General features: G+C 48.6%; 1 protein-coding gene across 1 annotated transcript in view; it reads right to left on the reverse strand.

Moving 5' to 3' along the window:
* dchs1b (dachsous cadherin-related 1b) overlaps nucleotides 1-7,817 on the reverse strand; it is a 31,437-nt gene extending 23,620 nt beyond the window's left edge. The window contains exons 1-5 of the mRNA XM_056610314.1: nucleotides 7,782-7,817; nucleotides 5,909-6,097; nucleotides 3,425-3,656; nucleotides 2,769-3,005; nucleotides 430-1,500 (exon numbers count right to left, since the gene is read on the reverse strand). Coding sequence (XP_056466289.1) covers nucleotides 430-1,500; nucleotides 2,769-3,005; nucleotides 3,425-3,656; nucleotides 5,909-6,097; nucleotides 7,782-7,817 — 1,765 coding nt within the window. The remainder of the gene's footprint in view (nucleotides 1-429; nucleotides 1,501-2,768; nucleotides 3,006-3,424; nucleotides 3,657-5,908; nucleotides 6,098-7,781) is intronic.
* Between the last annotated feature and the right edge of the window lie 18,744 nt (nucleotides 7,818-26,561).

Genomic DNA, 26,561 nt, shown 5'->3' on the forward strand with positions numbered 1-26,561 from the left:
AGTACATTTTAAGTACGTTAATTTCAGGGTCAGATGTGCTCCTCGTAATCGCTGCAAATGTCAGAAATATATTTCGGAATGAGCGAATGAGCCGATATCACATAGTCTCATTCTCAATTTCCTTGACATTATTCAGTTATTCCGTTACTCGGTTCTAACTTCATGCGTGTTTATCTATTTCTAAATATTTGCTTATTTTTGTGCTGCCTGTGGCAATACGTGCAGGCTATTGCGGCTGTGGGGATAATAAAGAGCTCTCTACTCTACCCTCCGGGTAATTGCGCTGTCACACAAAAATAAGTGAACTTCCCCACCTGGGCTTAGCCAATCATCAGCTTAAGCGGCTTAATTGAACCCCTTCGACCTTGTCCTCCCCTACGGGACCCCCGCAAGCAAGCTGCCCGCCCGGCCGGCCCGCCACGCGCTCACCTGTCTGGGGGTTGATCTGGAAGTGGCGGTCGGCTTGCAGGAAGCGGTAGGTGAGCCGCGCGTTTTGGCCGCTGTCCCGGTCGGTGGCGGCCACGCGCCCGAAGCCCGTGCCCGACGGCAGGTTCTCCTTCACCGCCAGGAACACGCGCTCCTGCGTCAGCCGCGGCGCGTTGTCGTTCTCGTCCGTGACCGCCACGCGCACGGTGGCGCTGCCCGTCTTCTTCAGCTGCCCGTGCCCGGCGCTGGCGAGCACCGTCAGGAGGTACATGTCCTTGGCCTCGCGGTCCAGGGAGCTCCGCACAAACAGCCAGCCGCTGTCCGGCGCCACGCCGAAGCCCGCCGCGTCGCCGTCCGGCCGGAGGTGGTAGACCGGGGCGCCGGCCGGGGGGGCGCCGGCGTGGGCGGGGGTCTCCCGGTCGAGGGCGCGCACCTGCAGGAAGCGCGTGTTGAGCGGCGTGCCCTCCTTCAGCTCCACGCGGTAGCTGACGGTGTCGAACACGGGGCCCTGGGCGTTCTCCGCCTGCACGTGCACCACCAGCGTGAGCACGGAGCTCCGCTGGGGAACACCGCCGTCGCGGGCCGTCACCCGCAGGTCGAAGCGGGGCGCGCTCTCGTACGAGAGGCTCCCCGCCAGCCGCACCTCGCCGCTGCCGCGGTCGACGCTGAACATCCTCTGGACGCCGCCGCCGCCGCCGCCGCCGCCGCCGCCGCCGGGGGCGGACAGGTCGAGGTCAAAGGTCAGCTGCCCGTTGACGCCGGAGTCGGCGTCGTCGGCCTGGACGCGGTACACCACCGCGCCCATCTCCGTCTGCTCCGGGAGCAGGACCGACTCGGAGGAGGAGGGCAGGAAGAGAGGGGCGTTGTCGTTGACGTCGGCCACGGTGACGCGGACGCGGGTCTGGCCGTAGGCGGGAGGGCTGCCGCAGCGGGCCTGGAGCTCCAGGTCCAGGACGGGCTGGGCTTCGTGGTCCAGCGGCAGGCTGGTCCGGAGAGCCCCCGTGTCGGGGTCCACGGAAAAGTAACCGGTGGGGTCCCCGGAACTAATGGTGTACAGGATGTCTTTCGGGGAACCTGCTGACAGACGGAAACCACAGGGGTGGTTTGAGACAGCCCGCTAGGTACTAAAGCAAATGCCAACTCTATTTTAACGTCCTTTTCGCCCCTTTGAAGCTGATTTGGAGTTTTTCCAAGTCGATAAATCTGTAAATGATTGCCGTATACCACTTGAACACGGAGTGGAGGATTGATGTGGTTTTGCAGATCTAAGTAGCAGCCAACTGCGAGGTGCTGGGCTGACATGCTCTTGGTGTAGAATATGTGATCGGGTTACTGATAGAATCCATAATCAGATCACTCCCAGCATCACGGTGATGCTGTATGAGTAGGTTGGCAAAGTCGCTTTGTACTTTGAGTATGATGAAGAGAGCTGCGCTTCAACTTAACATGAAATGGTTTGTTGAACACACAAGTCGCTACTGTAAGGGTGCACATGTTATGCATATTAAGTATGTAAATATGTGTGTGCTTCAATTGCAAGGTATGAATGTAAGTTAGTATTATGTAAGTATGAGTGAGTAAAGGGTTTTATGTTAGTATGATAAAGTCTGGTTAATTGGTTGAAATCCTTAAATATAATCTCTGTTCAATGAAATTACTAGTGAAGTATTCCTTAAAGGCTTATATGTAACTCCTCATCCTTGCCCTTCTTTTGGATGCCAGGATCTATGAACATGCTAATATGGCACACCCCTAGAAGCTACTGACTCTCCTCAAAACTGATGGAATTTATGTTTTTTGCATCCAAAAGCTGTATGGAGTAAATCATTCAGAGTTCACTATATAGTATATACATAACTATATACATGGTACAGATCAGTGACTCAAGAACATCATTTTGATCTAGGAAAAAAAATGTAGGTCCAGCTGTGATGGCAGCAAAGAGAACATCCTTCACCAAAACATTAACTGATTCTGTGATGGTTCATAAATTATGTCCTCCCAGAAACCGTAGGTTTGCATCCTAAAAATGAACCGCAGTCGGTCGGCGTTAGCTTTTTGCCATTAGCTGAGCTAAACAGCTCAAGAGGCAAATTTCTGATAGTTGACTATAGTCAGCGTGGGCTATTTTACATTTTCAAATGTCTGGGGGAGCAGGTCAGTGAGTCGCTATGGACTGCTAAATCACCACAACACTTCATCACTCCGACACAGTGGCTGTAAGTATAAGTGTGCAACCAGTAATGTTTTGCATAACTTTGCGTGTGGGCGTGTGCGTGCGTTTGTGCATGTACCCATGTGTGTGTGTAGGTCAGTGTGTGTGTAAATCAAAGTCCACCCACCTATTTTAACGCTGGCCTGAACGACGCCCACCAGCACGCCGCGCATCGAGTCTTCGGACACGGTGAAGTGGTACTGACTCTGCTGGAAGACAGGGGGCGCAACCACGCCTGCCACCACACTGATGTTAACCCGCGCGTTGACGGGGGCCACCAGTCCGCCGCCATCTTGCGCCGAGATCGCCATGGTGATGACGGAGTTGGCCTTGCCGTGGAGCGATCGGGACAGGGAGATCACGCCTGCGATATCAACAGCAGAGGTTAATGGACTTTATCTAAAACGTAATAGTCAAACACTGTTTAATAACTTGGACGTAATAGGCCTTTATGACAGAGGCCTTTATCACCCAGGGGCGTTATCATCATTTAGTTAATAATGGGTCTGTAGGCATGCCAGTGGCCATGATTAATGTCAGTAGATAAGTGCTGTAGTTGATGCAACATAACAAAGATACATGCTGACTGGTGCAATGCCCAAGGAGGGACTTTGAGTTTGGGTTTGAGTTTGGAGAAATCCATTGTCTTTGCAACCCAATGCCGTTGCAACCGATCCTTACCACATTGAATGTAGTTGTAATCAAGGTGCAATGATCCTAGACTATTGATTTGATGTTTTGAAAAAAAAAAAACGGGAGGAAAAAACATATGGTTGAACCGACCGGTGTCCTTGTTGAGGGTGAAGTAAGGCGAGGCCCCTCCCGGTGCCGTTCGGTACGTCACTCGGCCGTTCTCTCCGGTGTCGGGGTCGTAGGCCATCACCCTGACCACCGAGGTCCCAGGTGCACTCTGGGTACTCAAACTGACGGCGTAGCTCAAAGGGTAGAAGGTGGGCCGGTTGTCGTTGATGTCCACCAGATCCACTTTCACGTACACAACCGAGCTCAAGCCCCCCTGAGGAGGGGAAATACAAAACACAAAGCTCTTTTGTTATGTTTTTTAACCGGCGCACTAAATCACAGCCCAAGAGGCCAGAAACGCACACCTGAAAGCGCCGCTCTGAGGACATTAACGGGCGCACATATAAACCAGCGGTGACCCTGTTAACGCAGGGCCTATGACGGGGGCCTCTAAAAATACAGTCCCAGCAGGTTTAGGGGAAAGGATACAGATTAATAGTTTCCCTTAAGTAACGGCACTATGTCAGGGGATGAGAAGGGGTGAGAAGGCCTGTCATGGACACACACACACACACACATAACCACACTCAGACACACACACACACAAACACACAAACACATACACACACACACAAACTCACACACACACAAACCCCCTCCAGCATGGTCGGTTTCATAGACTTTTTAACTTGAAGAGAAAATACAGAGCAGGCGTTTTATTTGCTCCAGGTGTTACAAAAGCGAGGAGGAGGCGAAAGCCCAACTTGTTAAATATTACGGCTTGACCGGCGAGGCATTTTTCTAAATCTGATGACTTTAACATGGCCGCCGTAATCCCCTCTTTTTTCTCTTTAGTGTGTTGTATGATTTGGCCAGGAAGGCGCGGGATGCTTCTATACAGGAAGTAGTACTCGCCATCAGGAATCGTTCAACCCTCTTTTTTAATTTGGCGGCTCGAATCAAAGCCTTGTCACGCTGTTGGCTGCCACTTCGCCGCGGTTAAAGGCTCCCCCGGAGACTCCACTGCACTTATATTGACTTTTTTAATATATTTAATCATTTAGCAGACGCTTTTCCACAATGTGGGGGCCTTTAGGGTTTAGCGCAGCTTGCCCTGGGATGCCTACAGGTTAGGCTGCGGACATTGTAGTTTGAACCAAGGGAGTCAAGTTCTAACAGTTTTACGTCCTTCCTACTCTGTTTCCCGGTCTATTTATGATGGCGGTGTGGAAATAGTAGTAGGGTGTCATATATCATCATCATCATGCTCACTTTTCCGCAAGAGGAATGGCCTGAGGGGATGGGTAATTTTCATCTTATGAATTATGTCACGGATAATTGATCACTTCTGTCAGAACATTCAGCATCAATGACACAGAGCCACAAAGAATCACCGGCATAGCAAAACACCTCGGGAAACCAATGGTGGGATGCTCAACAGAACCGCAGTAAATATCATTTGATCTTACCTTTGATGAAGGAACGAATAACGAATTTTCAATGGAAATAAGATCGAAAATAATTTGGTTGTACCAAGACTGCAAAACTGAATGCATAAAAAAAACCTTGATGAAGAGACCTCATCTCTGGCAACCTTCAAAACTCTCTGCAAAACACATCTCTTCAAACTTGACTACTGCCTGTGACAACCTCCTTCTTGTTTGACTGCTCATCTCCATGTTTTTCATTTATTCGTTTTCTAGAATACTAGCTGCATGGGCGCGAGGAGTGTTTCGAGACCGTTCTATACTGGTCATGCTTACGATATGGAAGTCGCTTATTCAATGCAAACTCGAACACTGTTGCCCACTATGGAACCCCCACAAGCTGGAAGACATCAAAGCTCGAGAAGATGTCCAGCGGTTCTTTACAAGACACATATGTGGGCTACAGGAAACAGATTACTGGGGAAGGCTGAAAGCCTTGCGACTACAGTCACTGCAGAGAAGGCGTGAAAGATACATCATAATCCACGTCTGGAAACTCCTACACGAGAAAGTGCCCAATGATATCAACACGGAGTTCTACTACACGGGAAGGCTCGGATGGAGAGCTAGATTACCCAAGCTCTATGGCAGAGCGAAAACGTCTGCCAAAACCCTATACGATGCCTCGTTTGCCGTCCAAGGAGCTAAGCTTTGGAACGCACTACCGAAAGATGTCAACACCCAGGATAACCTTGATACACTCAAAGTGCACCTGGGCGAATTCCTGGGCAGAATACCTGATCAGCCCCCCACAACTGGCTACAGGACATCAAATCACAACTCCATTGTTAACTGGTTAAACCAGCCGGGTGGCCTTCGAGAGAAGTTGACGACCCAGTGGGATCCTGCTGAACCATTCAATAAGGTTCAATAAGGTAAGGTTCTGTGTTCCTGTCCAAATTGCAAAGCATCCTTCAGTCTTGAAAGGCGCAATATAAATCTAATATATTGCATTATTATTATTATTATTATTATACTCTTAAAACTGACGATTGTAATGAGGCGGATGCTTTATGGCGGCCATGTCCCCGCGTCTTACCCCGTCCACGGCGTTGACGGTGAAGTCGTAGCTGCTCTGTCCGTGCTCCCGGTCCAGGGCCAGGGTGGTGCAGATCTGCCCCGTCTCCTTGTTGACGGAGAACTGTGAGGGGGGGGAGCTGTTGAGGCCGGAGCCCAGGGAGTAGCTGATGGAGCCGAAGGAACCTCCGTCGGCGTCCGACGCCGTCACCTGCAGGAGGGAGAGAAAGGCGATTGGTTAAACCGGGACGTACACGAGATCCTCTGTAATCCAGAATGATCATCTCCTCGTTGAGCAATGAGCAAAGTATAGAAGCATATGCTAACATAAATGCAAATGTTCATGTGTGCAATCATTTAATCTGATGGTTTGAAATTGTTTGATACAACTGATTGTATACATTGCCCATCCATTAAGTTATCTATTTGGACCGATAACCAGACACCAACATATCCATTTCTGGATCTCTTCGGCTTATGCGTAACTGCTCTGTATTCTAAAGTATCACGATACTGAAGCAACAGTACTATCTATGGTGAGACATCGACGTAGAAGGTGTTCATGATTGACACATACAAGGTCTCATGAGATGCCACCTTATTGAACTCCCATTGAAAACCTTCGTCATCTCTGGCCTCAATGCAGTTTCTCGCTACTCCTTAGAAACTCATGAATAAAACAGAAATCAATGAATTTGAACTCCAACCGGTGTAGTTCAGAGATTTCCTTGCTCCGTCTAAAACGTTCCACGCTTAAATAAGACATCCCTCCGATCATCCTACAAACTGCCGCATTCACTTCCCTATAAAGCATTTATTTGTGCTGCCTATTCCACTTTCTTTGTGGCCATCAAGAGATTGAGAGGAGGGTAAAGTCGTGAAACCACAATTTCACAAGCAAGCGCTTTATTCAACGCGATCAATTTCCCCCAAATCCTCCATCTGAATTTGTGTATATTTATCCCTGGTTGCCATGGTGAAATGGTATTGAATGATGCAAACCGATCATTTGGGCATGATTTAGGCTAAAAGCAGGAAGTAAAAACAATCCGGGGGCAGAGCTTTTAGAGACCAGGGGAAATTATGGGGGAGATTCTCTGCAAGACGGGGAGATAAAATCTGAACTGGGTTAGAAGGGACATCTGAGAGGAGAGGGCTTCTAGGTCAGAACAAGGCACCAGGTGCTCACTAAAAGCATCTTTGGAAACATTCGTTGATGTTTATATGAAGGGGAGCGAGGAGCCAAACGGGCCCTTTGGCAGTGAGAGCCGCTAGGCTTGGGTAGCGGGAAGAGCAGACGGTGAGAGAGGAAGGGAGAGAGGGAGGCAGGGGGGGGAGGGGGGGGGGGGAGGGTGACGACCAAACACAAGGTGCTCACAGCGTGTTGAAAACAGGGAGCAGCTAGGGATGTGGATGCCTGCCTTCCACAGACGAGCATTGTACTCGCGGTGAACTCAAAACCTCATCAGGAAAGAGTTTCATCACGGCGCTAACTAGCCGCGGCGCTAACTAGCCGCGGCGCTAACTAGCCCTACAACCAGATTTCCCCTCATCCCCTGATGCAACACGAATGGTTCGGCGTAGGCGCTACATTGCTCCAAAATTAAGGATGATTCTTACGGTATCCCATCGGGACGGTTAAGTCTTGAAATACAGTTGAGGGTGGCCATGTGAAGCTCGCAGTACAGAGATGGCTACGCTCCGGCAAAGGTTTCCTTGCGGCAAAATCTCAGCGGAAAGGATCTCATGGGAAAGCGGTGTGTCGTGGGGAAAAAAGAACCAGAAGAGTTTTCGACCAAAGGCTTCCTACCACCCCACTGGTATTATATTGTCCTATCACACGCTGGCGGTAACGCCACGCGGTACGACTCAGGGGCAGCACACCCTGGCCTCACGGACTCCCCGTCTCGGCGCGGGTGGTCCGCCTCCATTAGGGGCTGCACACACACGTACCACAGGCTCCTCCGGCGTCAGGCCTCACCATGCCGAGGCGAGCCAGCGCTGGCAGCGGAAGACTCAATCACCGCGGGAGGTCCCAGGACGCCACCAGAGCAAACAGGCCAATCAGAACGTACCACGCAGGGATAATTGTTAGCTGCAGTGTCGGCTGCAGTTCACGTATCGCGAGGCGGTTGCACATGGTAAAGGCATCACCGGTTGATTAGCAGCACTGTCCGACGTACGCACAGAGTCCCTTTGCAGGAGAACCATATTTTATTTTTTTTGTAAGGGGGGGGGAGGGGGGGTTGGAAAGAAGGGCTGCTCCTCTCTCTAGGTTCTCACAGGAGGACCCCCCCCCCCCCCCCCCCCCTCCAGCATAAACAGCAGAGTAAGTCATCAGGAGCCGGGCCAAGAACAACACACCAAACCAGGCTTATCAAAGGCAGGCTATTTTTAAAGAGGGCATCGCTGTGAGCGTGTGTGTATTATGGAAATCATTCATTGGGAGGTGACGTGGATTTGGCTGCCGACTCTGGGCCCTCACGTCTTGGGGGCCCTTCACGTCCTCACGGGGCGGAGAGCAGATGCTTGACGGGAGGGGGAGAGGTTCGGCGGGTGGGGCGGGGGGGGGGGGGGGCAGGTTTCTCCCCACCACCCTTTTAAAGAAGCTGGGAGAGAAGTAGCATGTGGGAGTCGTGGGGGAGGGAGCCAGGGAGCTGGCAGATACACGCGCCGAGACGAGAAAAATAATAAACCACACGAGCACCAGGGGGACAACCGGGAGCAACGCATGCCGTCCCCACGGCGCGATGCCCCCGTTAGGGTTTGAGACTTATTTTTACCCCCTTCGCCACGAGGGGGACAAGTTATTAATAAGCACGTTTCTGCTGGATACTGCTTTTTTTCTACAATGACGTTTTCATTCTCCTCTTTTTTTTCTTCTTCTTCGTCTCTTTTCTGCTGTTGGTTTGAGGTACAGTTGGGGGCGGGAATGTGCTGACTGTATGTCCTCTGGTGTCGGGGAGAGAGGAGAGCGATGCAGTGTCTACACAGGTGTGGGGGTAGCGGAGGGGGAGGGTTGTTTTGTGAGCTCCTGCGGCTGCTTGTTATAAAATAACAGCAGAGAGAGAAGAGTGTCTCCGAAAGCGCTCAACGGTTTTTCAATTCCCCGCAGATCAATAAGTGGGGTATTTCCTCTCTGGTGGCGGGAATCCTTCACGAGAGCCGTTGAATATTTCAGCAATTTGTCTTTTTTTTTGTCAAAAGTACAGACATCCACATGAAAAGTAGCGGGGTTCTTTTTTTTTTTTTAAAGGACATGAAAATAATATTTCTTCCAGGGGACACAGGAAAGTAAATAAGTTAAAGGAAAAAAGAAACATATTTCTTGTCACGTTTGATACTTTGAAGAAAAATAGGTTATGGTGGTTTTCGACAAACCAGTATTTGTCTAACTTTGGTGCTGTTTGAAAAAAAGTGTGGTACAAATGAAAAGTGAGGCCAAAGTTAAGAGAGTCTAGAGTTATATTTCATTCGTGGTGAAGGGGGTGGGTTGGGGGAGGGGGGAGGGAGGAGGGGGGAGGGGGAGGGAGGTGGGGGGGAGAACGGTTCAACTGAGTAGAAAAGGAACACATTGTTCTGATAGATGACTATTATTTACTATGTCTTTACTATTATTTACTACTTTGCAGACAAAGCGATTTAAACAGATTATCTTGTTTTGTTTTAGAGACAGAACGTGTCATTGTGGAGCAGGTAGGGGTTGTGGATAACTTGCTGAAGAAATTACCTAAATTGGGGATCGAACCGGGGACCTTGATGATTCTCCCTGGGAGGTTCAAAGAAGAAGGCGTTTTGTGAAAAGGTTCAGTTGAAGTTCACCCCTCCTATAAGACCTTGCTTCAATGCCCCATGGTCCTGTCCAGCTCAATTAGTCATTAACACTGCTGGGGTTAGAGGTTCGACTCCCACCGGGCCCACCCATGCTAAGAATGTACGCACTCACTTTATAATACCGCATATAGAATGGTCAAATCGCATACATAATGCAGGCCAGTTTCAAACACAATATTCCCATTGACGAATATGTTAATTCATTCATTATTTAAATGTATTTCGAAAGCCTTCTGCCGAGTGGGTAGTTCTGGCCAGTGTGGTTCACTCTGCCGCGATGGAGCTCAGCAGAGGGGATATGCTACAATTGTCTACAATTATGCAGCCTGCCAACCAGCGCCAGGAATATAGCACACAGCTTATTTCTGGAACTATACGTCGAGCATGGCAGGGATAATGTTGTATAAGTTAAGTGCAACGCTGATTCGGCCAAACGTAGGAAAACCTGCGGCTATAATCACATTTGCATAAATCGACCTACCGCTAAAAATAGCATCGCCATTGAAACAATCATTCTATTTTGAAAATCGCCAGGGGTTGCCTTCACCGCTCCGTTTCCATTTGGTGCGTAATGGGCTCGTATCGATGTCATACCGTAGGAGGGGAGACCCACCCCGCACAAAACTGATGGGGCTTTCAATGAGGCCGGGGAAACTAGCCAAACCTCAAACCTTCAGCCACTGGTTCACCTTGCAACTAAAAACTAAAACCCCTGGCATCTCTACGTTTAATATCTGTATATAGAAGCCAATGGGAAGGATAAAAATCAAAGGCGAGCAAGAAGGGTGGAGAAGAGGCTTTAAATCTCTCTGAATGGGACCAGACTTCCCTGGCTAGACGACTAGCTACCCTGTGGAATCATGTTGGAGGGCAATTCTCTCCATTATGAATACAATTTGATTGATCTTTCGTTTCTATTTCCCCCTCAATTCTACAAAACCCATCTCCCGGCACGGGCAATCATGGTCCCAAATTAAAATATCTGCAATATATCAAAGTCACCTTTCGTGTGCCTGTAATATGTCAAAATCATATTACTCTGCAATGGGGTAGAGCTGGCCAACACAGATGGGCCCATTTGTTTGATTCCGTAACTTACTCCGAATCAATTTATTTTTCCAAATATTTCGGTTCTCAGCCAAGCGTGTTCAAATAATAATGAGAGAAGATCTCAACCAAACTGCCTGTGATGACCCAGAACGTTGAGCAGCTTGCTTTTCTTATTTATTCATAATTCTCGATTTCTATTAGCTGCTATGCTGGCACTCGGTACGGTTGCACCGGGGTTCAAAGGGAGATGGCATGCAGCAGCCAGCAGTGCTCTCTCTACACTCACTACTTGTGAGTGAGGCATGATGGGAGCTCTCTTATCGATGGCGATGGGAGAAGGGAATGCTGGAGCCAGCTCCTTAGTAAAAACAAGCTGGGAGAATCCAAAGATAACTGCCTCGTGGTTCCCCCTGGTCAGATTCCCTGGAGCCTGCCAGACCAGGACGCGTCTGTCCATCTGAGTTTCACTTAACGGAATAAAGGGAGAAAAGTGAACGAGTGCTGGACGTTAGGATATGTTTTTCCTTTTACTTATTGCGCATGTTGTGTTCTAAATTCGATGATTTCGGGTGCGCCAGAGTTCAGTTCAGTTCTTTGAGGTCTGGCTGGGACCTGGTTCTCCGGTTCAGGTCCTGGTCCTGTGAGGTCTAGGGACCGGTTCTCTGGTTCAGGTCCTGGTTCTGTGAGGTCTGGGCAAATGCCAGCCGCAGGGAGAAAAGCTGGGCTGGGTTCCCGGTGGCTTTTCTATTTTTAGACAAAGAATTTCCCAAAAAGCCAGATTAAGCCCTTGGACATGATTGACCGTTATGGTTCCCTCCATCTTGTTTCTACATTTTTGAGAACAAGGCCAACGCATGTATGAAGGAGTGACCCTATTCGCCCTTTGCTTCCAGTCTGGCCGCTAAGTTGGACGCAGCAGGAGGCAAACATTTGATCTGGTTGGTCAGAAACCATCTGAGCCAGGAAAGCAGAGGCGGAGAACAAGAGCAATCAATGTGCATTTGAATCAAGCTCCTGGTATAGTAGGACGTACCGTCAAACAAATCTGGAGTTTAAACAGCCAATCAAGAGCCAATCTAAATAGGGAGCAAACGGCTGAGTGCGCCTGGATAGGCCAGCCTGCAACGGATACGATCGACCACATCAGTCCACTCGCGCATGCTTCTACCGTGGCATGGATGTTTACACAGACGCAAGCCTACGCACACTCACACACACAGAGGCACAGGCGTAGCAACACACTCAAACTTGCTCTCTCTCGCACACACACATACACACAGGGGATCTCTCCCTTTAACATGCAAACACACACACAAACCGCTCTCCCTCTCACACACACACACACACACACACACACACACACACACACACACACACACACACACACACACACACACACACACACACACACACACACACACACACACACACACACACACACACACACACACACACACACACACACACACACACACTTTCACACAGGCACTCTCTCACACAAACACACGCACATGTCCCTCTCTCTCGTACACACGCAAAAACTCAATGAAACGTTGTGGAAATAATGAATTACACATCACAGACGTTGGCGATCCAAGTGGAGCAAACGAAAAAAAAAGGGTGAGGGATGTGTTTGAGATCACGGAGGAAATTCTGTTTGTAGTCGACAGCGGAGAACATCAACCCGGCAACCAACAATGTGACGCAGCCCCAGACAACGCAAGCCGACCATGCAAGCCGACCACGCAAGCCGACCACGCAAGCAGACAACACAACCAGACAACGCAACCAGACAATGAAATCAGACAACGTAACCAGCAACGCAACCAGACAATGAAATCAGACAACGCAACCAGACAATGAAATCAGACAACGCAACCAAACAATGAAATCAGACAACACAACCAGACAGATGTCAGACAAGAGAATCCTGAGATCAACATTCTGAGATCCAATTTGCCGTAACACAGAACTGGGGCCTCTTTTATCAGTGTTGAACCGCGTGGGGGACTGGTTGGTTTTTGTGAATGCCTCCAACGTTAGACAGTTCCTAACAGCGTGTACTCAGTACCGAAGCAATGAGATAAAGAGAAAGAGGAGATTATGTTGACCCCAGGGAGAAATAACAACATGGGCCGATAGACCTTCCCGAGACTGCAGAACAGGAAGTGATACCGGGCAGCCTCTGTCTACCCTGGGCGTGAGACCCGGGGATTCTAATCCCATTTAATGCGACTCGACTCTTGCTTGTTCAACATCTTTCCACTGAGGCCCACGCCCACCTCCTCAACCTAGTACTTTTATCTGCGGCGCCCGTCTGCATCTTTCTTTTTTCTCGAAAAGACGTGTCTGAGGAATAACAACTGTCCTCCCATAGGCCAATTAACCCCTGGGATTGCTTCCCTCCACATCAATCTGAGGAGAATAAGCTGAGAAAAAACACATTTCGGTAGCAAAAGAGATGGTTGCAAATTGGACAATACGGGTTTTAATAGTTACAGGAGACGCAAAGGGAATCTCAACACTGGTGCGATGATGAGACTGAAGAAAAGTTTTCCCTTTTGGTCCTGGAGCTTGCAGGCCCCTCAAATCCCCCTACAGCCCCCCCCCCCCCCCTTTAAGACCTGGAACGTCTTCTGAGAGAGAAGAACGGCGAACAGAGTAGAGGGCTCCCCCATCTCTTCTCACGACGGAGCCAGCAGCTTCTCAGGCGTTGAGATGTAAGATCTACCCCTCTACACCACAACTAAAGCCTGACCAGAGCCCACCACCACCAGCACTACCAAGACGGAGGTGGAGGAAGCAACCCCCACGCAGCACGGAGGACACATCAAAACACTAACCAGCATCTCACAGCATGAGAGCGGCCTGGAGTCAGGCCAAGCATGTGTGGAAGATTGCGGGTCGTTACTAAGGAGATGCAAAAATACGTTGATGATCCCTGTGCCGTCTGCCAGGCTCGTGCGGGAAGTGTGAAAATACATTTTGATAACTCAACTTAAAATACATTTTAAATGGATGCGCAGCGGGAGAGAGGATGGAGAAACTTCGCCGTTAATGATATATACATTAAGTATATACTGTAAAGTTATGGAGTAAATGCAAACAGAGGATAGGGTGGTGGTAGTGACGTTGGAGGTGAATATAGTTGTTGAGGTGATGGCGATGATAGTGATGGTGGTGATGGTGGTTGAGGTGGTGATGGCGATGATAGTGATGGTGGTGATGTTGTTTTTAGGGAGGGTTACAACAAAGTGGCGTCAAGTCGATAGAGCAATAATAGTTTCCCCTTATTTGACCCAGATAATCTTCAAATTCAATCTTCAAAAAACAACATATTGCATTACTTTTCAAACCAAAACCAGGTAACACCACGTTCAGCTTCCACAGTCTCAGATGATTAAAGAAGCCACAGGTAATACCACTGGGAGAAGAATAACCATCATTTCTAATCAGACGACCTAAGAAACGCATGCTTCAGTAGAACCTCTTATTGGAACCACCAGAACCATCCATTCCAGCTCTGTGAAGTCGACGGTGTGTCCAGATGTCCATTAAACACACGGCCGGTGCAGGGAACACGTCGCTGCCAAGTGCTGTATACATGTCAGGATCAGTGAGTGTCTGTTCACTGCTGCCTGGCCGTGACCCCAGCGCGACCCCGCCTTACCTCCGCTTAAGAGTATAATGTTCAGCCACGCCGGCCAAAACACGTCGTACTTTCTTATCAGAATGATTTATTTTATAATTGTCCTCGCCCATCCGGGCACGCGACCAGATCTGAACTGTAAATGGACTTGAATGGTAACCCAAAGCTCTGATCCACAATCTTCCGTGGAAGAGAAGCGATAATAGATGATATTCAAGGAAAATCGGAGGATAATCATCTGAACCGTTTGCTCTTCGACCCGTTCTGGGACGATTATGCATTCTCCGCTGCTCTGAGTTGCGAGGCCGTGTGCCAGTACTGCCGATGATTCAAACCTCTCAAACTCGCAGAAAAGGGAATTAAACCTCACATTAAAACTTCAACGTCTAAATGGACTGTTTCACAACATTTTGACATCGGAAGGACATTTTACCATACCATGCGCTCACCCACATACAAAGGACGCCATCAAATATAGTTTAGAAGTTTTGATAACTTATATCGACAATAACACAAGTCAAATCACCTTCGAGTTTGTGTTCCGGAATAAACCAAGTCTGGTTCGGCTGGTGTTACATTTCAACCAATCATAGCGCAGTTGAGCCCTGCTCTACTTCCACCAATCAGATTCTAAATGATCAAATCACGTTGTGTCCCAACCTAATATCTTGTTTAACTTGGACATACAAAACACCATGGGAGAAAGAAACACGGTCTGGATGTTGCTTCACGCTGTCATTAAATACAATAAAACACTGCACTAAATCAACGGAGTTTCATTAACTGGAACTTTTCAGCTTCCTGTCTCTGTAAGCGATCACACGGTGACATTAGCTAGGCCGTATACAGGCCCATATCGCCATGGGAACACAGCGGGGAGAGCAGTATTATGGGCTGGGATAACATTGCACCACGAGTCAAAGTGCATGTACACACACACGAACACGCACACACATACACACACACACACACACACACACACACACACACACACACACACACACACACACACACACACACACACACACACACACACACACACACACACACACACACACACCGATGCAGGGCTAGGTTGACATAAAGATGCATGCACAAGCAGACGCACACACTTCCGTCTTCCATATTGCTTTTTTAATTTTCTGGTGAAAAGTTAAAGGAGACATATTATACCACCAGGTGTGAGTGTAATTAGCCTCACAAGCCGTTTCGAAAATCTGCCCCATTTGACATCACTAGTGGGCATGTCCACCTAGATGTGTGCTGGATAGATCAGTCTACCAGCCTACCCAGTGGACTGAAGTAAACGTTGCTCATCTATCCAGCACAGATCTAGGTGGACACGCCCACTAGTGATGTCATATGGGGCAGATTTTCGAAACGGCTAGTAAGGTTAATCACACCCACACCTGGTGGTATAATATGTCTCCTCTAACTTCCTGTGAGTCATAGGATTTGCTGATTTGAGGCAGAGATTTTGCAACATAAATTGTTGACGTAGAGGGCTCTACATGCTTTTACAATATCATATCTGATTACTTCGGACAGACCTCATTGTTAGGGACAACTAGCTGCAGAAACTGATTTTGAAACAATTATTGGCTGGTTCAAACTGGAGATAGAAAGCTAGTCTATAGGACAGCTTCTCAATAATGCTATTATGGCCACTGATGTGGTACGACATTCAGCTGTTGTATTTTTGTTATGGCTTGCAAAACCTCCACTTATAAAAAATGCGTCATATTAAACAATATATATGCCTAAGTATATAGGCTTTATATATGTGTGTTCAATTCCTAGGTCATTTGTGGGGACCTTCTGTTTTTGATCCAACACATTGTTCGGTTGATACTAGCCGTAGGTTCTCTGGAGTTTGGGTTCAACAGGAGCGTCTGTCTTTCATCTGGACGGGGGCGTCTGGAAGTGGTTACGTATCAAACTACTGAAGGCCTAGACAAGGTGCAATGAAAAGAGAGACACTTTGTGTTTGAGGGGGTAGCTAATCTGTGTGGTGTGGAGGCATGGCGTGGCCTTGTTACTATTGGTCTTCTGTGGTCTGTACCTCGTGATGTAGCGCCACGTTCAGCAGCAGCTATCGGTGTGGCGGTGGAGCACCGGTTATTGTTTAACAGTAATGGGGGAAAAAAATACTTGAGTTGAACATGAATGAAACTAAATCTTCACACCGACAAGGGTAACCGATTGAACGTGCGATGCTGCGCTGCTCTTTGGCTAAGTGGTGCTGTCGCGGCAGCACTCTGAAAATAAATAATATAAATGGGGACGTTTTTAGCAGCGCTCCGGTGAGGGATAACCTTCACGAAGAGGCGCTCTGTGACTGAAAACCCCAGAGGTAACACGACGCTGGCTGAGTCGCAGTGATCAAAATGTCGTTATGGATGATGAAATCTTTTTCCCCCAAAAAAAATTAATTTTCAGAAAAAGGGCACCGGAGTGTAGACGCCGATAGGGGGTCCGCGGAAAGCGTTTGGCATTCCAGTGAAGCCCCCCCCCCTGACCCTGATGGAGGGTTTCATTCCTGGAAGGGTTGTTAGACGTGTGAAGCACCTCACCACACCAGAAAGGGCTTGTCCTCGGATCACACGGAGCACTTTGAAGCGAGGTTTAACTTCAGTGTAAGAAAAATAAACACAAGTCCAAAACATTAATTTAGAAAGCGAAAGTGGACTGGTGTGTGTGAGCTTAACCTCCCCGGCCTTCTGTCGCGACAGAGGCAGCCCCGGGGGCTTATCTGAAAGACCGGGGCTTACGGCATTACCCTGTTGGTTTTTTCAGAGGTCAAATGGGAGGGAGCGGGCTACCTAGCGGTTCATGTAGTGCACCGTTCCCCTGCTGGTGCAGCCAATTAAAAAATGACAAAAGAGAAAATAAGTTGTGAGGTGGGTGGGTTAGATACCAGTTATTTCCAATGAAATAATAAAAAAAACAGCCAATGAGATGTGAAGGCAGGACTCAAGAGGCATAGAGGACCTTGTTTTGAAGACTGTTATAGCTGTGATGTAGCCTGCAGGGAACGACATGTGCTTTAAATGAGCAGGCCTCAAGTGTATCTCCTGAAGGACGTGATGGTTAGACATGTGGGAATCTTTTACTGGATTTCCCTCAGATGTTTTTGTGTCTTTTAATCATCCAATCGCCGTGAAGAGGAATAGCGGTTGATGAGAGGGTTGATGGTCAACACAGAGTTCCAGTCAATGATCCCCTGCATGTTGTTGGCCATTATCTTATCTTACCTTACCTTATCTCAACTATTCTTATTTTATCTCAAATCGTGTCTCATCTCATCCCACTTCGACTTATCTTCCCCAAGACTTGACAGCCTTGCTTTAAAAAGAAAGGAGCCCCACTGCGGAATGAATAGACATCCTAATAATACCAGCAGCAGTAATGAGCAGAACCACCCAGTCCCATTCCAGATCCTCCACCACGCGATCACGACAGTAAGGTCTCTGACTCCTTCACAGTCCTCAGGCTAACCTGTTCGGACAGAACCATGTGAGCAGAACCTCTTCCAGAAGGCTGACGTGATGCTCCCCGATCATCTCAGACCGCTACTTATTACGGCTGACCTCTGAAACTAACCAACCTCCGCCTCCGTCAGAGATCTGGACCACCGGGGCAACGACATGCACTCGGGTCCGGGGGGGGGGGGGGGGGGGTCGTACCCTGGACCCTGGGCCCGCCCTCCGTCATAACCCCAGTGCATCTCCTGGGGACCCCTGAGTTACTTACTATTCAGTTAATTAGCACGATTATACGATTATATATATATATATAAATATATATATATAATCGTGTATATATAATATATATTCCAAAGTGGCTTCTATTCGGCTTCAGATGCATGTCTTAAAGGAGCAGGTAGAGGTGAGGGCATCCTGCTCTAAGAAGCCGACGGGCAGACTGTAGACATTGGGATCCTTTCATCTGGGAGTCAGGCCCCCAAACCACCGTCCTACTCCCACCATCTGGGAGTCAGGCCCCCAAACCACCGTCCTACTCCCACCATCTGGGAGTCAGGCCCCCAAACCACCGTCCTACTCCCACCATCTTGTCCTCCAGACTGACCTCAGCTGCTGTGCGTGTCCCAGCTGAGCTCTGGGTGTGCGTGCTCGGGTGGGAGTGAAAGTAATGTTGCGGTGCCACACACACACACACACACACACACACACACACACACACACACACACACACACACATGCTCGCACACATCCAGCACATGTGGGGTGCAGAGGCGCGAGACCAGGCTCACCTAGCACCACACCGCTAGCGCCACATCTGCGTGGAGCCGGCTGCCAGTGCCCGCTGAGCGTGGCATGCACAAACACACTGCAGATGGAGAGCTGCCTTGCGGAGAGACCCATAAAAGCTGTTTGATGAGTTGGGAGGGGGGGGTTGAGGGAACCTAAAGAGCTACGGGGGGCACACGACGCCACACGCAACAATGCTACGGCGAGCCCAGGGGTTTCATTGTCTTTGCGTGTCTGTGTGAGTCATCGTCTGTGTCTAAGCTAACATAGCTGCGCGCCACAGGGGGGGCTGGTCATACGCTAATTCCTTTTGGATAGCTGTGGTAAACAAGATGTGAGAGAAAATGAAACAACGACTAGGAGGAAAGTTTAGTGGTGTTCAAGTACGTCGTGCTACACTTGGATCTCTCCCCCTTTAATAATGTCCTGTTCTCTGTATGCATCAATGGAGAAAAAGGAGGTAATACACGTAATCAACTTCCCCTCAAGTAAAGTTCATATTCGCCCCACGGAGGACTTTCCTCCGCGAGCATGATGATAAAAAAGATTACGACCGCGCCGGCAGACTGAACATCCAGTTAGCAGCACAGATCGGCATCGGGGCGAATACACTAACCGTTCTTCGAGTTCCTTTAAAGCGACCTCAAAGGAGGCCCTTGTGGGGGCTGGTTTCAGTGGGGACCAACAGAATCCATGGTACCAGCTCTTTATCTGCCTCCTCCTCTGTACCACACTAACTTTACCAAACTACAATTCCCAGGTCTAGGCAGCAGGAAATTGAAAGCTCTTGCAGACAAGGTGGCTTCCAATAGATAAGGACCAGAATGTTGAACCGTGTGTGAGCGGACCACCAGGTTTGCCGGGTGTTTTCGGCTTAGAAGAAAAACATAATTAAACGTCTGAGAGGAGTGAGGAAGGTACAATTGTTGTGTCAGTGATTCATGACTCGCTATTTTTGTTTGTTGGTATCTGAACCTCAAAATACGGCCGCAGAGAAATTTACTACAAACCTCACCGGACAAAAACAAGGCCTCAGAAAAGCAACAGCGGAAAAAAAGCTAAGCGATGCGTTTAATTGCAAGTTGCTCATTAAACTTGTTTGTTTATTTTAGTGGCGTCTGCTTCTCCATTTTGCCACGCAAGCATTGCTGCTTACAGTGGTATTTGTGATGATAGCAGAAAGAAAAACAGAAAATAGTCATTTGTATGTTTGTTCGTGCTTCGTTTCACCTCGGCTTCCATGGCTTCTGCACAGCTGACCTGCTTGACTACATCAACAAATAACACAAGGATCTGCTTCAGTGTTTTGCTTCAACGCCAAATTCTGTCAGGATGGTGGCCGACCATATACAGTACATGGAGACTACATTAGATCATGTTTTATGTGTATGCATATATATATGTACGTCATCAGGCTTAACCCATAGCTTAAACAATGGCGAGCAGTGGAAGACTTCTTGGCTCAAACATACGCATCAGTCGTGGATCAGGTGGAGATGAGCATACGCTTTGATTACCGCTCGCTGTCCAACGCTCTTCAAACAGACGCTGCACTGCGGTGTTGACGGCGTGCCGGCTGTGTCACTACGACGCATTCGATTAGACTGGTTTGGTTGGATTTGATTCAATGAGATTGAAGGAGAATGCATTTGATTACATCACATTAGTCAAGATGAACTTAGATCACATTGGATTGGTTTGATATTACATCATTTTTTAGATAGGATCATATTAACCCTCGATTTGATTACGTTAGATCACATTACAATTATTTATGCCACTGCTGCAGCGCTCTGTTGTTCCATATTTGTGTAGGGAGTGAGTTGTGTGTGCATCTGGTCGTGGGCCAACATGGCTACAGTCTCTATAAACACTCCTCGGGATGAGGAGGTGTGCGATGATTAAAGCCCCCAACGGAACAGATGAGGCCGCAGCAGGACGGGGGGGTACAGAACATCTCTGGGCGGGGCGGAGCTTAATCAGAGGTCTCTGATGTCACTTCCTTGGATGGGGTTAAGGGCAGATGGGGACGGAGGGAGGGCGATAGACCAGGGATGGGGTGCATAGGAAAAGAGAGATGGAGAGAGAGAGGGAGATAAAGAGAGAGAAAATTAGTGATAGAGGCAGCTGGATGGAGAGCAAGACAGTGAGACAGTGAGCGAGAGAAAGACCGAAAGAGACGGCTTGAAGGGAAGAGAGAGGAAAGAGTGTGCTGTGAAGATCTCCTGGCGTCCCACATGTAAACACAGCCAGTCACATGTTCATAAACAAGGAGAACAAATGAAGGTTCCAGCACGGTTCTTCTGGCATCAAAACCCCAGCAGGGTCTGTGGCTCATATCTGCATGTGCTTGAGATTAGCTGAATCTAATTTGAGATCATCAGCTGAATGTGATTTGAGATAATTCGCTTCTGGATTACGATCAGCCGATTCTGACTAGAAATTAGATGGACGTAATTTCAGTGAAATCTGTCCAATCGGAATTGAGATTAATCGAATCAGATTCAAAATCAGATGTATCTGAATTGACATCAGGCGAATTTGAAGTGGGATCAGATGAATCTGAATTGAAGTCAGCTTTGTTTTTCATGAAGAGACTCTGAAAACAGGCTCACAAAGAAAGGTGGCTTTCATTTCCGAAGCAGAGTGTTTATTTAGCTCTCAGCAAAATATTTAGGTGACGGGATAATTATATTTTATTTTGTATACATGTCCGGTGCCCTCCTCCACGTGATTCATTTCAAACAATCCTTTTCGGGAGTATACATAAGGTAGTCGCTGTGTATGTCGGCCCGTTTGTGTTTAAAACACACAAAAAAAATGAAGTAAAGGGGAACTTCCACCGTAAACACAACTTCAACACAACTACAGCATGCAAGCTCTCGAGACAGAGACTCGCCGGGCCCCAAATCAAACACGCCTCATCCATCTGGAAGACGAGAGCCTCTCAGAGCGACACACACACACAGACGCACAAACTCCACCTCATCTTGGATTCACTAAGGATGACTTGTATGGTCACAGTATATTTATGCACACCTTAAATTCCCCTCACACACCCAGGGAGTGCACTCAGCCTGGGTCTGGAGGCGCAAAGATGATTACACTCCCTGGCTGTGTTCCTGACGAGGTCTTGCTAACCTCAGACGGCTGGACGAACCCATCTCGACAACATGGGTTAATCACTCACCCAGCTGTGTGTCTGTGTGTGTATGTGTATCTGTGTGTGAGCAGGTTTATTAGGCCGAGGAACAAGAGGTGATCAAATTAACATGAGCACTAACTCACACAAACTGTCAGTGAATTAAACGTGATGGAGAGGATTTGAGTTGCTAGGATACGTCTCTTCTTGTTGGGGGGAACTGAGAGAAAAGTTTTGTGAGTTGTGTGCAGACTTTGCAGTTTTTAGACAGGAACTTTTTCCAGTCCAAAACTAAAATCCCTGTGTGTATATGTGTGTGTGTGTGTGTGTGTGTGTGTGTGTGTGTGTGTGTGTGTGTGTGTGTGTGTGTGTGTGTGTGTGTGTGTGTGTGTGTGTGTGTGTGTGTGTGTGTGTGCGTGTGTGTTTGTGTGTGTGTGTGTGTGTGTGTGCGCATGAATACATGTGTGTGTGTGTGTGTGTGTGTGTGTGTGTGTGTGTGTGTGTGTGTGTTTGAGTGTCCGTGTGTGTGTGTGTGTGTGTGCATGTGTATGTTTTCACACAACAAAGTGACCTCAGCGTGCCTAATCCTAAACCGAGGCAGACTCCCAGTCCCGGTGAGCCACCGAGGTGAAAGGTCATCCCAAAGTCCAGCTGTCCAACGGGGCCACATAACCTCTGACCCTCGCGGCGATGAGGATCATCCATCCTCACTTTCATCCCGCCACCACAACCTGGCGTAGATCCAACTCGCTTGGAGCGGTTGTGAGTTATAGCGGAGTGAGCTATGGATATTGTGTTTCGCTAAGGAAGGAGCTAGCGCTAGCAGCTATCCAGGGCAGGTCACAACTAAGTTCTTACTATTGTGCAATATAATTACAAATGATTGAGCAGACGGGTTTATCCATAAGGACTACGGACACATGCCATGGGGATCAAACCCCCAACCTTCCGGCTGGAAATCACACACCAGTTCCACTAGACTGTCTTGCCCCTGATACCACTTTTCCATGACCTCCTCAGAAGGATCTCCAGAGGAGGTAATGGAAGAGTGCTCTGATGTTCAGAGGTATGGCATTACAGGGTCCTTCTCCCAGTCCAGCCAATAACCTTCAAGACAGCCACACAACGTAAACCCCTTTATTAAAAAAAAAATGAGCAGCTGAAGCCAAAACACAACATGAAGCCTAATGGTTTAATATGTTCATGTCCCTAACCTCTGTCCTGTCCCCTCTACATCTCTGTAGCGCCGCTCTCCGCCCTGTCATTAAGATGTCACTGACCGCACTAACCATTTTTATTATTTGGGAGGGAACCCCGACTTTAAAGCCGAAGACCGTCTTGACCTCGCCGGTTCTCAACTCCGGATGAACCGAGTTTCCGATGAACCCTCGCTGTTTTGACTCGGAGTGAAGTCGACTCCTGTTCGTGTTAATACCCGCCACGGGACCGGGGCCGATGTTATCTCGGCCGAAGTCGACACACCCCATATGTTAAGCCACAGACACTCTCATCCACCGCACTGACTTTATCTTCACAAAACCTGTCGAAACTTTTCTGCTGTTGTTTGGGTTTCCTGGAGGCAGAGCGTCGAGTGCTGAGACGGGGAGGAAGAGAGAGGCATGAGTGCTGAGACGTGACACACACGTCGCCCTGCGGCGCTGCCCTTAATGTGAGCCTGCTCATTAGGGACCGGATAGCACATGAGTCATCATAACGTGTTCCCCCGGTGTATCCCCCTGTAAACGTCGCTCTGCGGAGCAGCTCTTATCTCGTAACTCCAGCTGCCTGCAGGGGGGGGGAGATCTGTGAGGGGAAGAGATCCGGACGGGACGGACCACGGGAGAATACCGTCCGGGCCCAAGCGTTAGCGATGCTAACGCTTGTCCGCCGCACTATCACTAACACTCGCTTCTCAGCAGGGACTCAGAGAAGCAGCTGGTGATGTTATCAGGAGCGATGAGAGATAAAAATCTGCTAATTGAGCGAACGGATATGAATTATTAATGGTTGCTAATTGTCTGAAGTGACGGATTCCAAGTTTTTTCTCAAATTTTAAATTGAACTGATGACTAGCACACTTTTTTTCCTAACGCTTGGCTGAAACTAACTTCTGAAGAGAACAAGCACACACGCACGCACACAAGCGCATCCACATCGACCCAGTACCCCCTCCTCCTCCACGTCCAATCTGGCTAATTCTTCTTTATTTAATTATAGCCTTAGGTTCCACAGGCCCAGCGGGCCATCAACGGCCTCGCCGCGACCCACTGCGGAGCTTTGAAAAGACCCCTCTAGGTGTAACCTTGTAGCGGTCCACCCCCTATTCATCCGTGCAACACATTAGCCATTGTCATGCATATTCGGCCTCGTAAACTTGTTGGTAATCGTCCAACAAACGGCCCGGTCAACGTGTTAGAGGACACCGGGAAGGCAGGCGGAGGTGTCTGTAACGCATTCAGCGCTCAGAGATTTATGTCCTGGGATCCTCTGTTGAGCGTTTTGAGGGTGGACCTCGGGGGTGACACCGGAGCGTAAATCAGAGGGGTCCCCTCGCGGTAGGACAGATTTATCCCGGCGAGAGCGGAACGTGTCACATCAGGGGTTTGCCCTAACAGACACCCCGCGAGGTCGGAGGTCACCGTGTGAGAGAGAGAGAGAGAGAGAGAGAGAGGGGGGAGGCTGTGTTTCATCCTGAAGGTTTTCTCGAGTCCTACGGACGGCAGGTTTATACCAAGGGGTTCCGCGTGGAGGACACGTGCGCTGTATCTCTTAAATTAAACCCATGGACCGCGCGGGCGAGGCACTACTGCTGCTGAGGGGAGCACATATGCTAAAGATCTGAAAGATAAACATACACGGAACACATATGGCCTGCAGAGATTACATTACGGGCTTCAGAACTGGTGAGACAGGTCAGTAGAATGGAAAGCTCGTTTTGTTCTCGTTTCTACTGTAAAAGAAGACTTGGGTGTATGATTAGGACATACGTGATCACAATATGTGATTTGTAAATAATAATTATTCACATCTATTTATAAATATATTAAGACAGTTCGATGCACATGACGTCCATGGGACCTCTTCCTACTGACTTGAAAACCGGAAAACCCTGAAAACAAAGACCAGAATGCCATGCACATTGTTTTCAACTCTTCTGAGGTCATACGTGTACAAAACGGACAAACATCCCAACTGTTATGGAGCTAAATAAAGATAAATAAAGTGTGTTGTCACGGTGAGTAATGTTCTAGCGTGTCCACATGTTGTATTGTGAGCCTGCATGCGGTGTTTGTGTCAAAAGGCATGAATCCAAACCCGATCCCATGCATACCTCTGTGGACACCTCCTGCATTACCAAAGGGTTCCACAGGGTCAGGGTAGTGGCTCGAAGGGTTTGACTCCCAGATGAAAGAGGGTCTGCTTTTGAACCCTGGTATTTGCAGTCTACCTGTGCACAGCCTTGAGCAAGAAGCCTTAACCTGCAACGCTTTTATAAAGATAGCTACGTGTGCATGCCATTTAGGAGCAGGTTAGGGGCCAAGGAGTACCTTGCTCAGAGATGCCTACAGGGAGACTGTGGACATTGGGGTTTGAACCCAGAACCTTTTCCTTTTCTGGCCTGGTAGTCAAACGACCTAATCCCCCCCCCCCCCTACGCTATTCACTACACATGAGCGACACACATGGGACTCCTACACACCTTACAGCTTCCTGCTCTGCTCGCTGTCAAGAACAACCACGCCATGCCCCCCCATCTGCCACCCCCCCACCCCGACCCCGGACGGGGGTTGGAGGCTTCAGGGGAAGTGGTCTGAGGGTGGGGGGGGAGAGAGGGGGCGAGTGGTAGTGTTTCCCCAACCCAGTGGACCAGCAGGCCCAGCCGAGGGATTAGGTAAATAAACAGCTCAACGAAAACAAACAGTGCAGAGAGTTCATGCTCCAGAACAAATGAAAAAACAAAGAGATTTATTTCCACCCAAGAGGAAGCGGTCCGCTGCCCTGCTCACGCTGGGCATGTGCGCGAGGAGGGTTTTAATACGTTTGTGTACGTCCGTCTTTCAAAGGTGCCGGCGGAGGTCTTTGAACGCCAGGGGGCTGAGCGCACCGAGAGTAGCTCCGGCCGCCGGTTTCGACGTCTACATGCGGTGGAAAAGCGGAGCGGGTTTCCAGAGGAAAAACAAAAAGCCCCGATCGGAATAACAACGAGAGACCCAATGCGGCAGCATGGCCAGATGGAGCACATGGGAACCCTATGGCGATGATTATGACACAAGCGTCTCGGGGAAAACATCCCAGATAATCCTGCTGATGGATCCCATCTTGTCGAATATTGTCTTGGATATCAAAGCGACCAGCGCTTGGTCCCGTCTGATGTTATTGTGCTCCCTGCGTTTGGGTTTTCACCAGGAAATCATCAAATTGTGCCGCCGGCGCTGCTGAATTACATGTGGCATGGAAAAATTCCATGATCCTCCCAAATTATGGGTCTGGAGACTTATAAGTGTTTAGCTCTCCTGGCACACTCGTCATGTTTCGGTCTGAGCGTCTTTTATCGGCCCAGAAATTGCTGATATGATCTTTTTATTGGAAAGCAACGGGATTGAAAACACAAAACCACATTAAAGACCTCAGAGAGGAATCAAGGGAATCAATTATTAAATTACCGTTACAATATATTAATATATTATTTAAATGTCATTACCTAAATGCATATGACTATAAGTGAAAC

The sequence above is a fragment of the Gadus chalcogrammus genome, chromosome 16, assembly GCF_026213295.1.
Source record: "Gadus chalcogrammus isolate NIFS_2021 chromosome 16, NIFS_Gcha_1.0, whole genome shotgun sequence".
Taxonomy (NCBI): Eukaryota; Metazoa; Chordata; class Actinopteri; order Gadiformes; family Gadidae; genus Gadus; species Gadus chalcogrammus.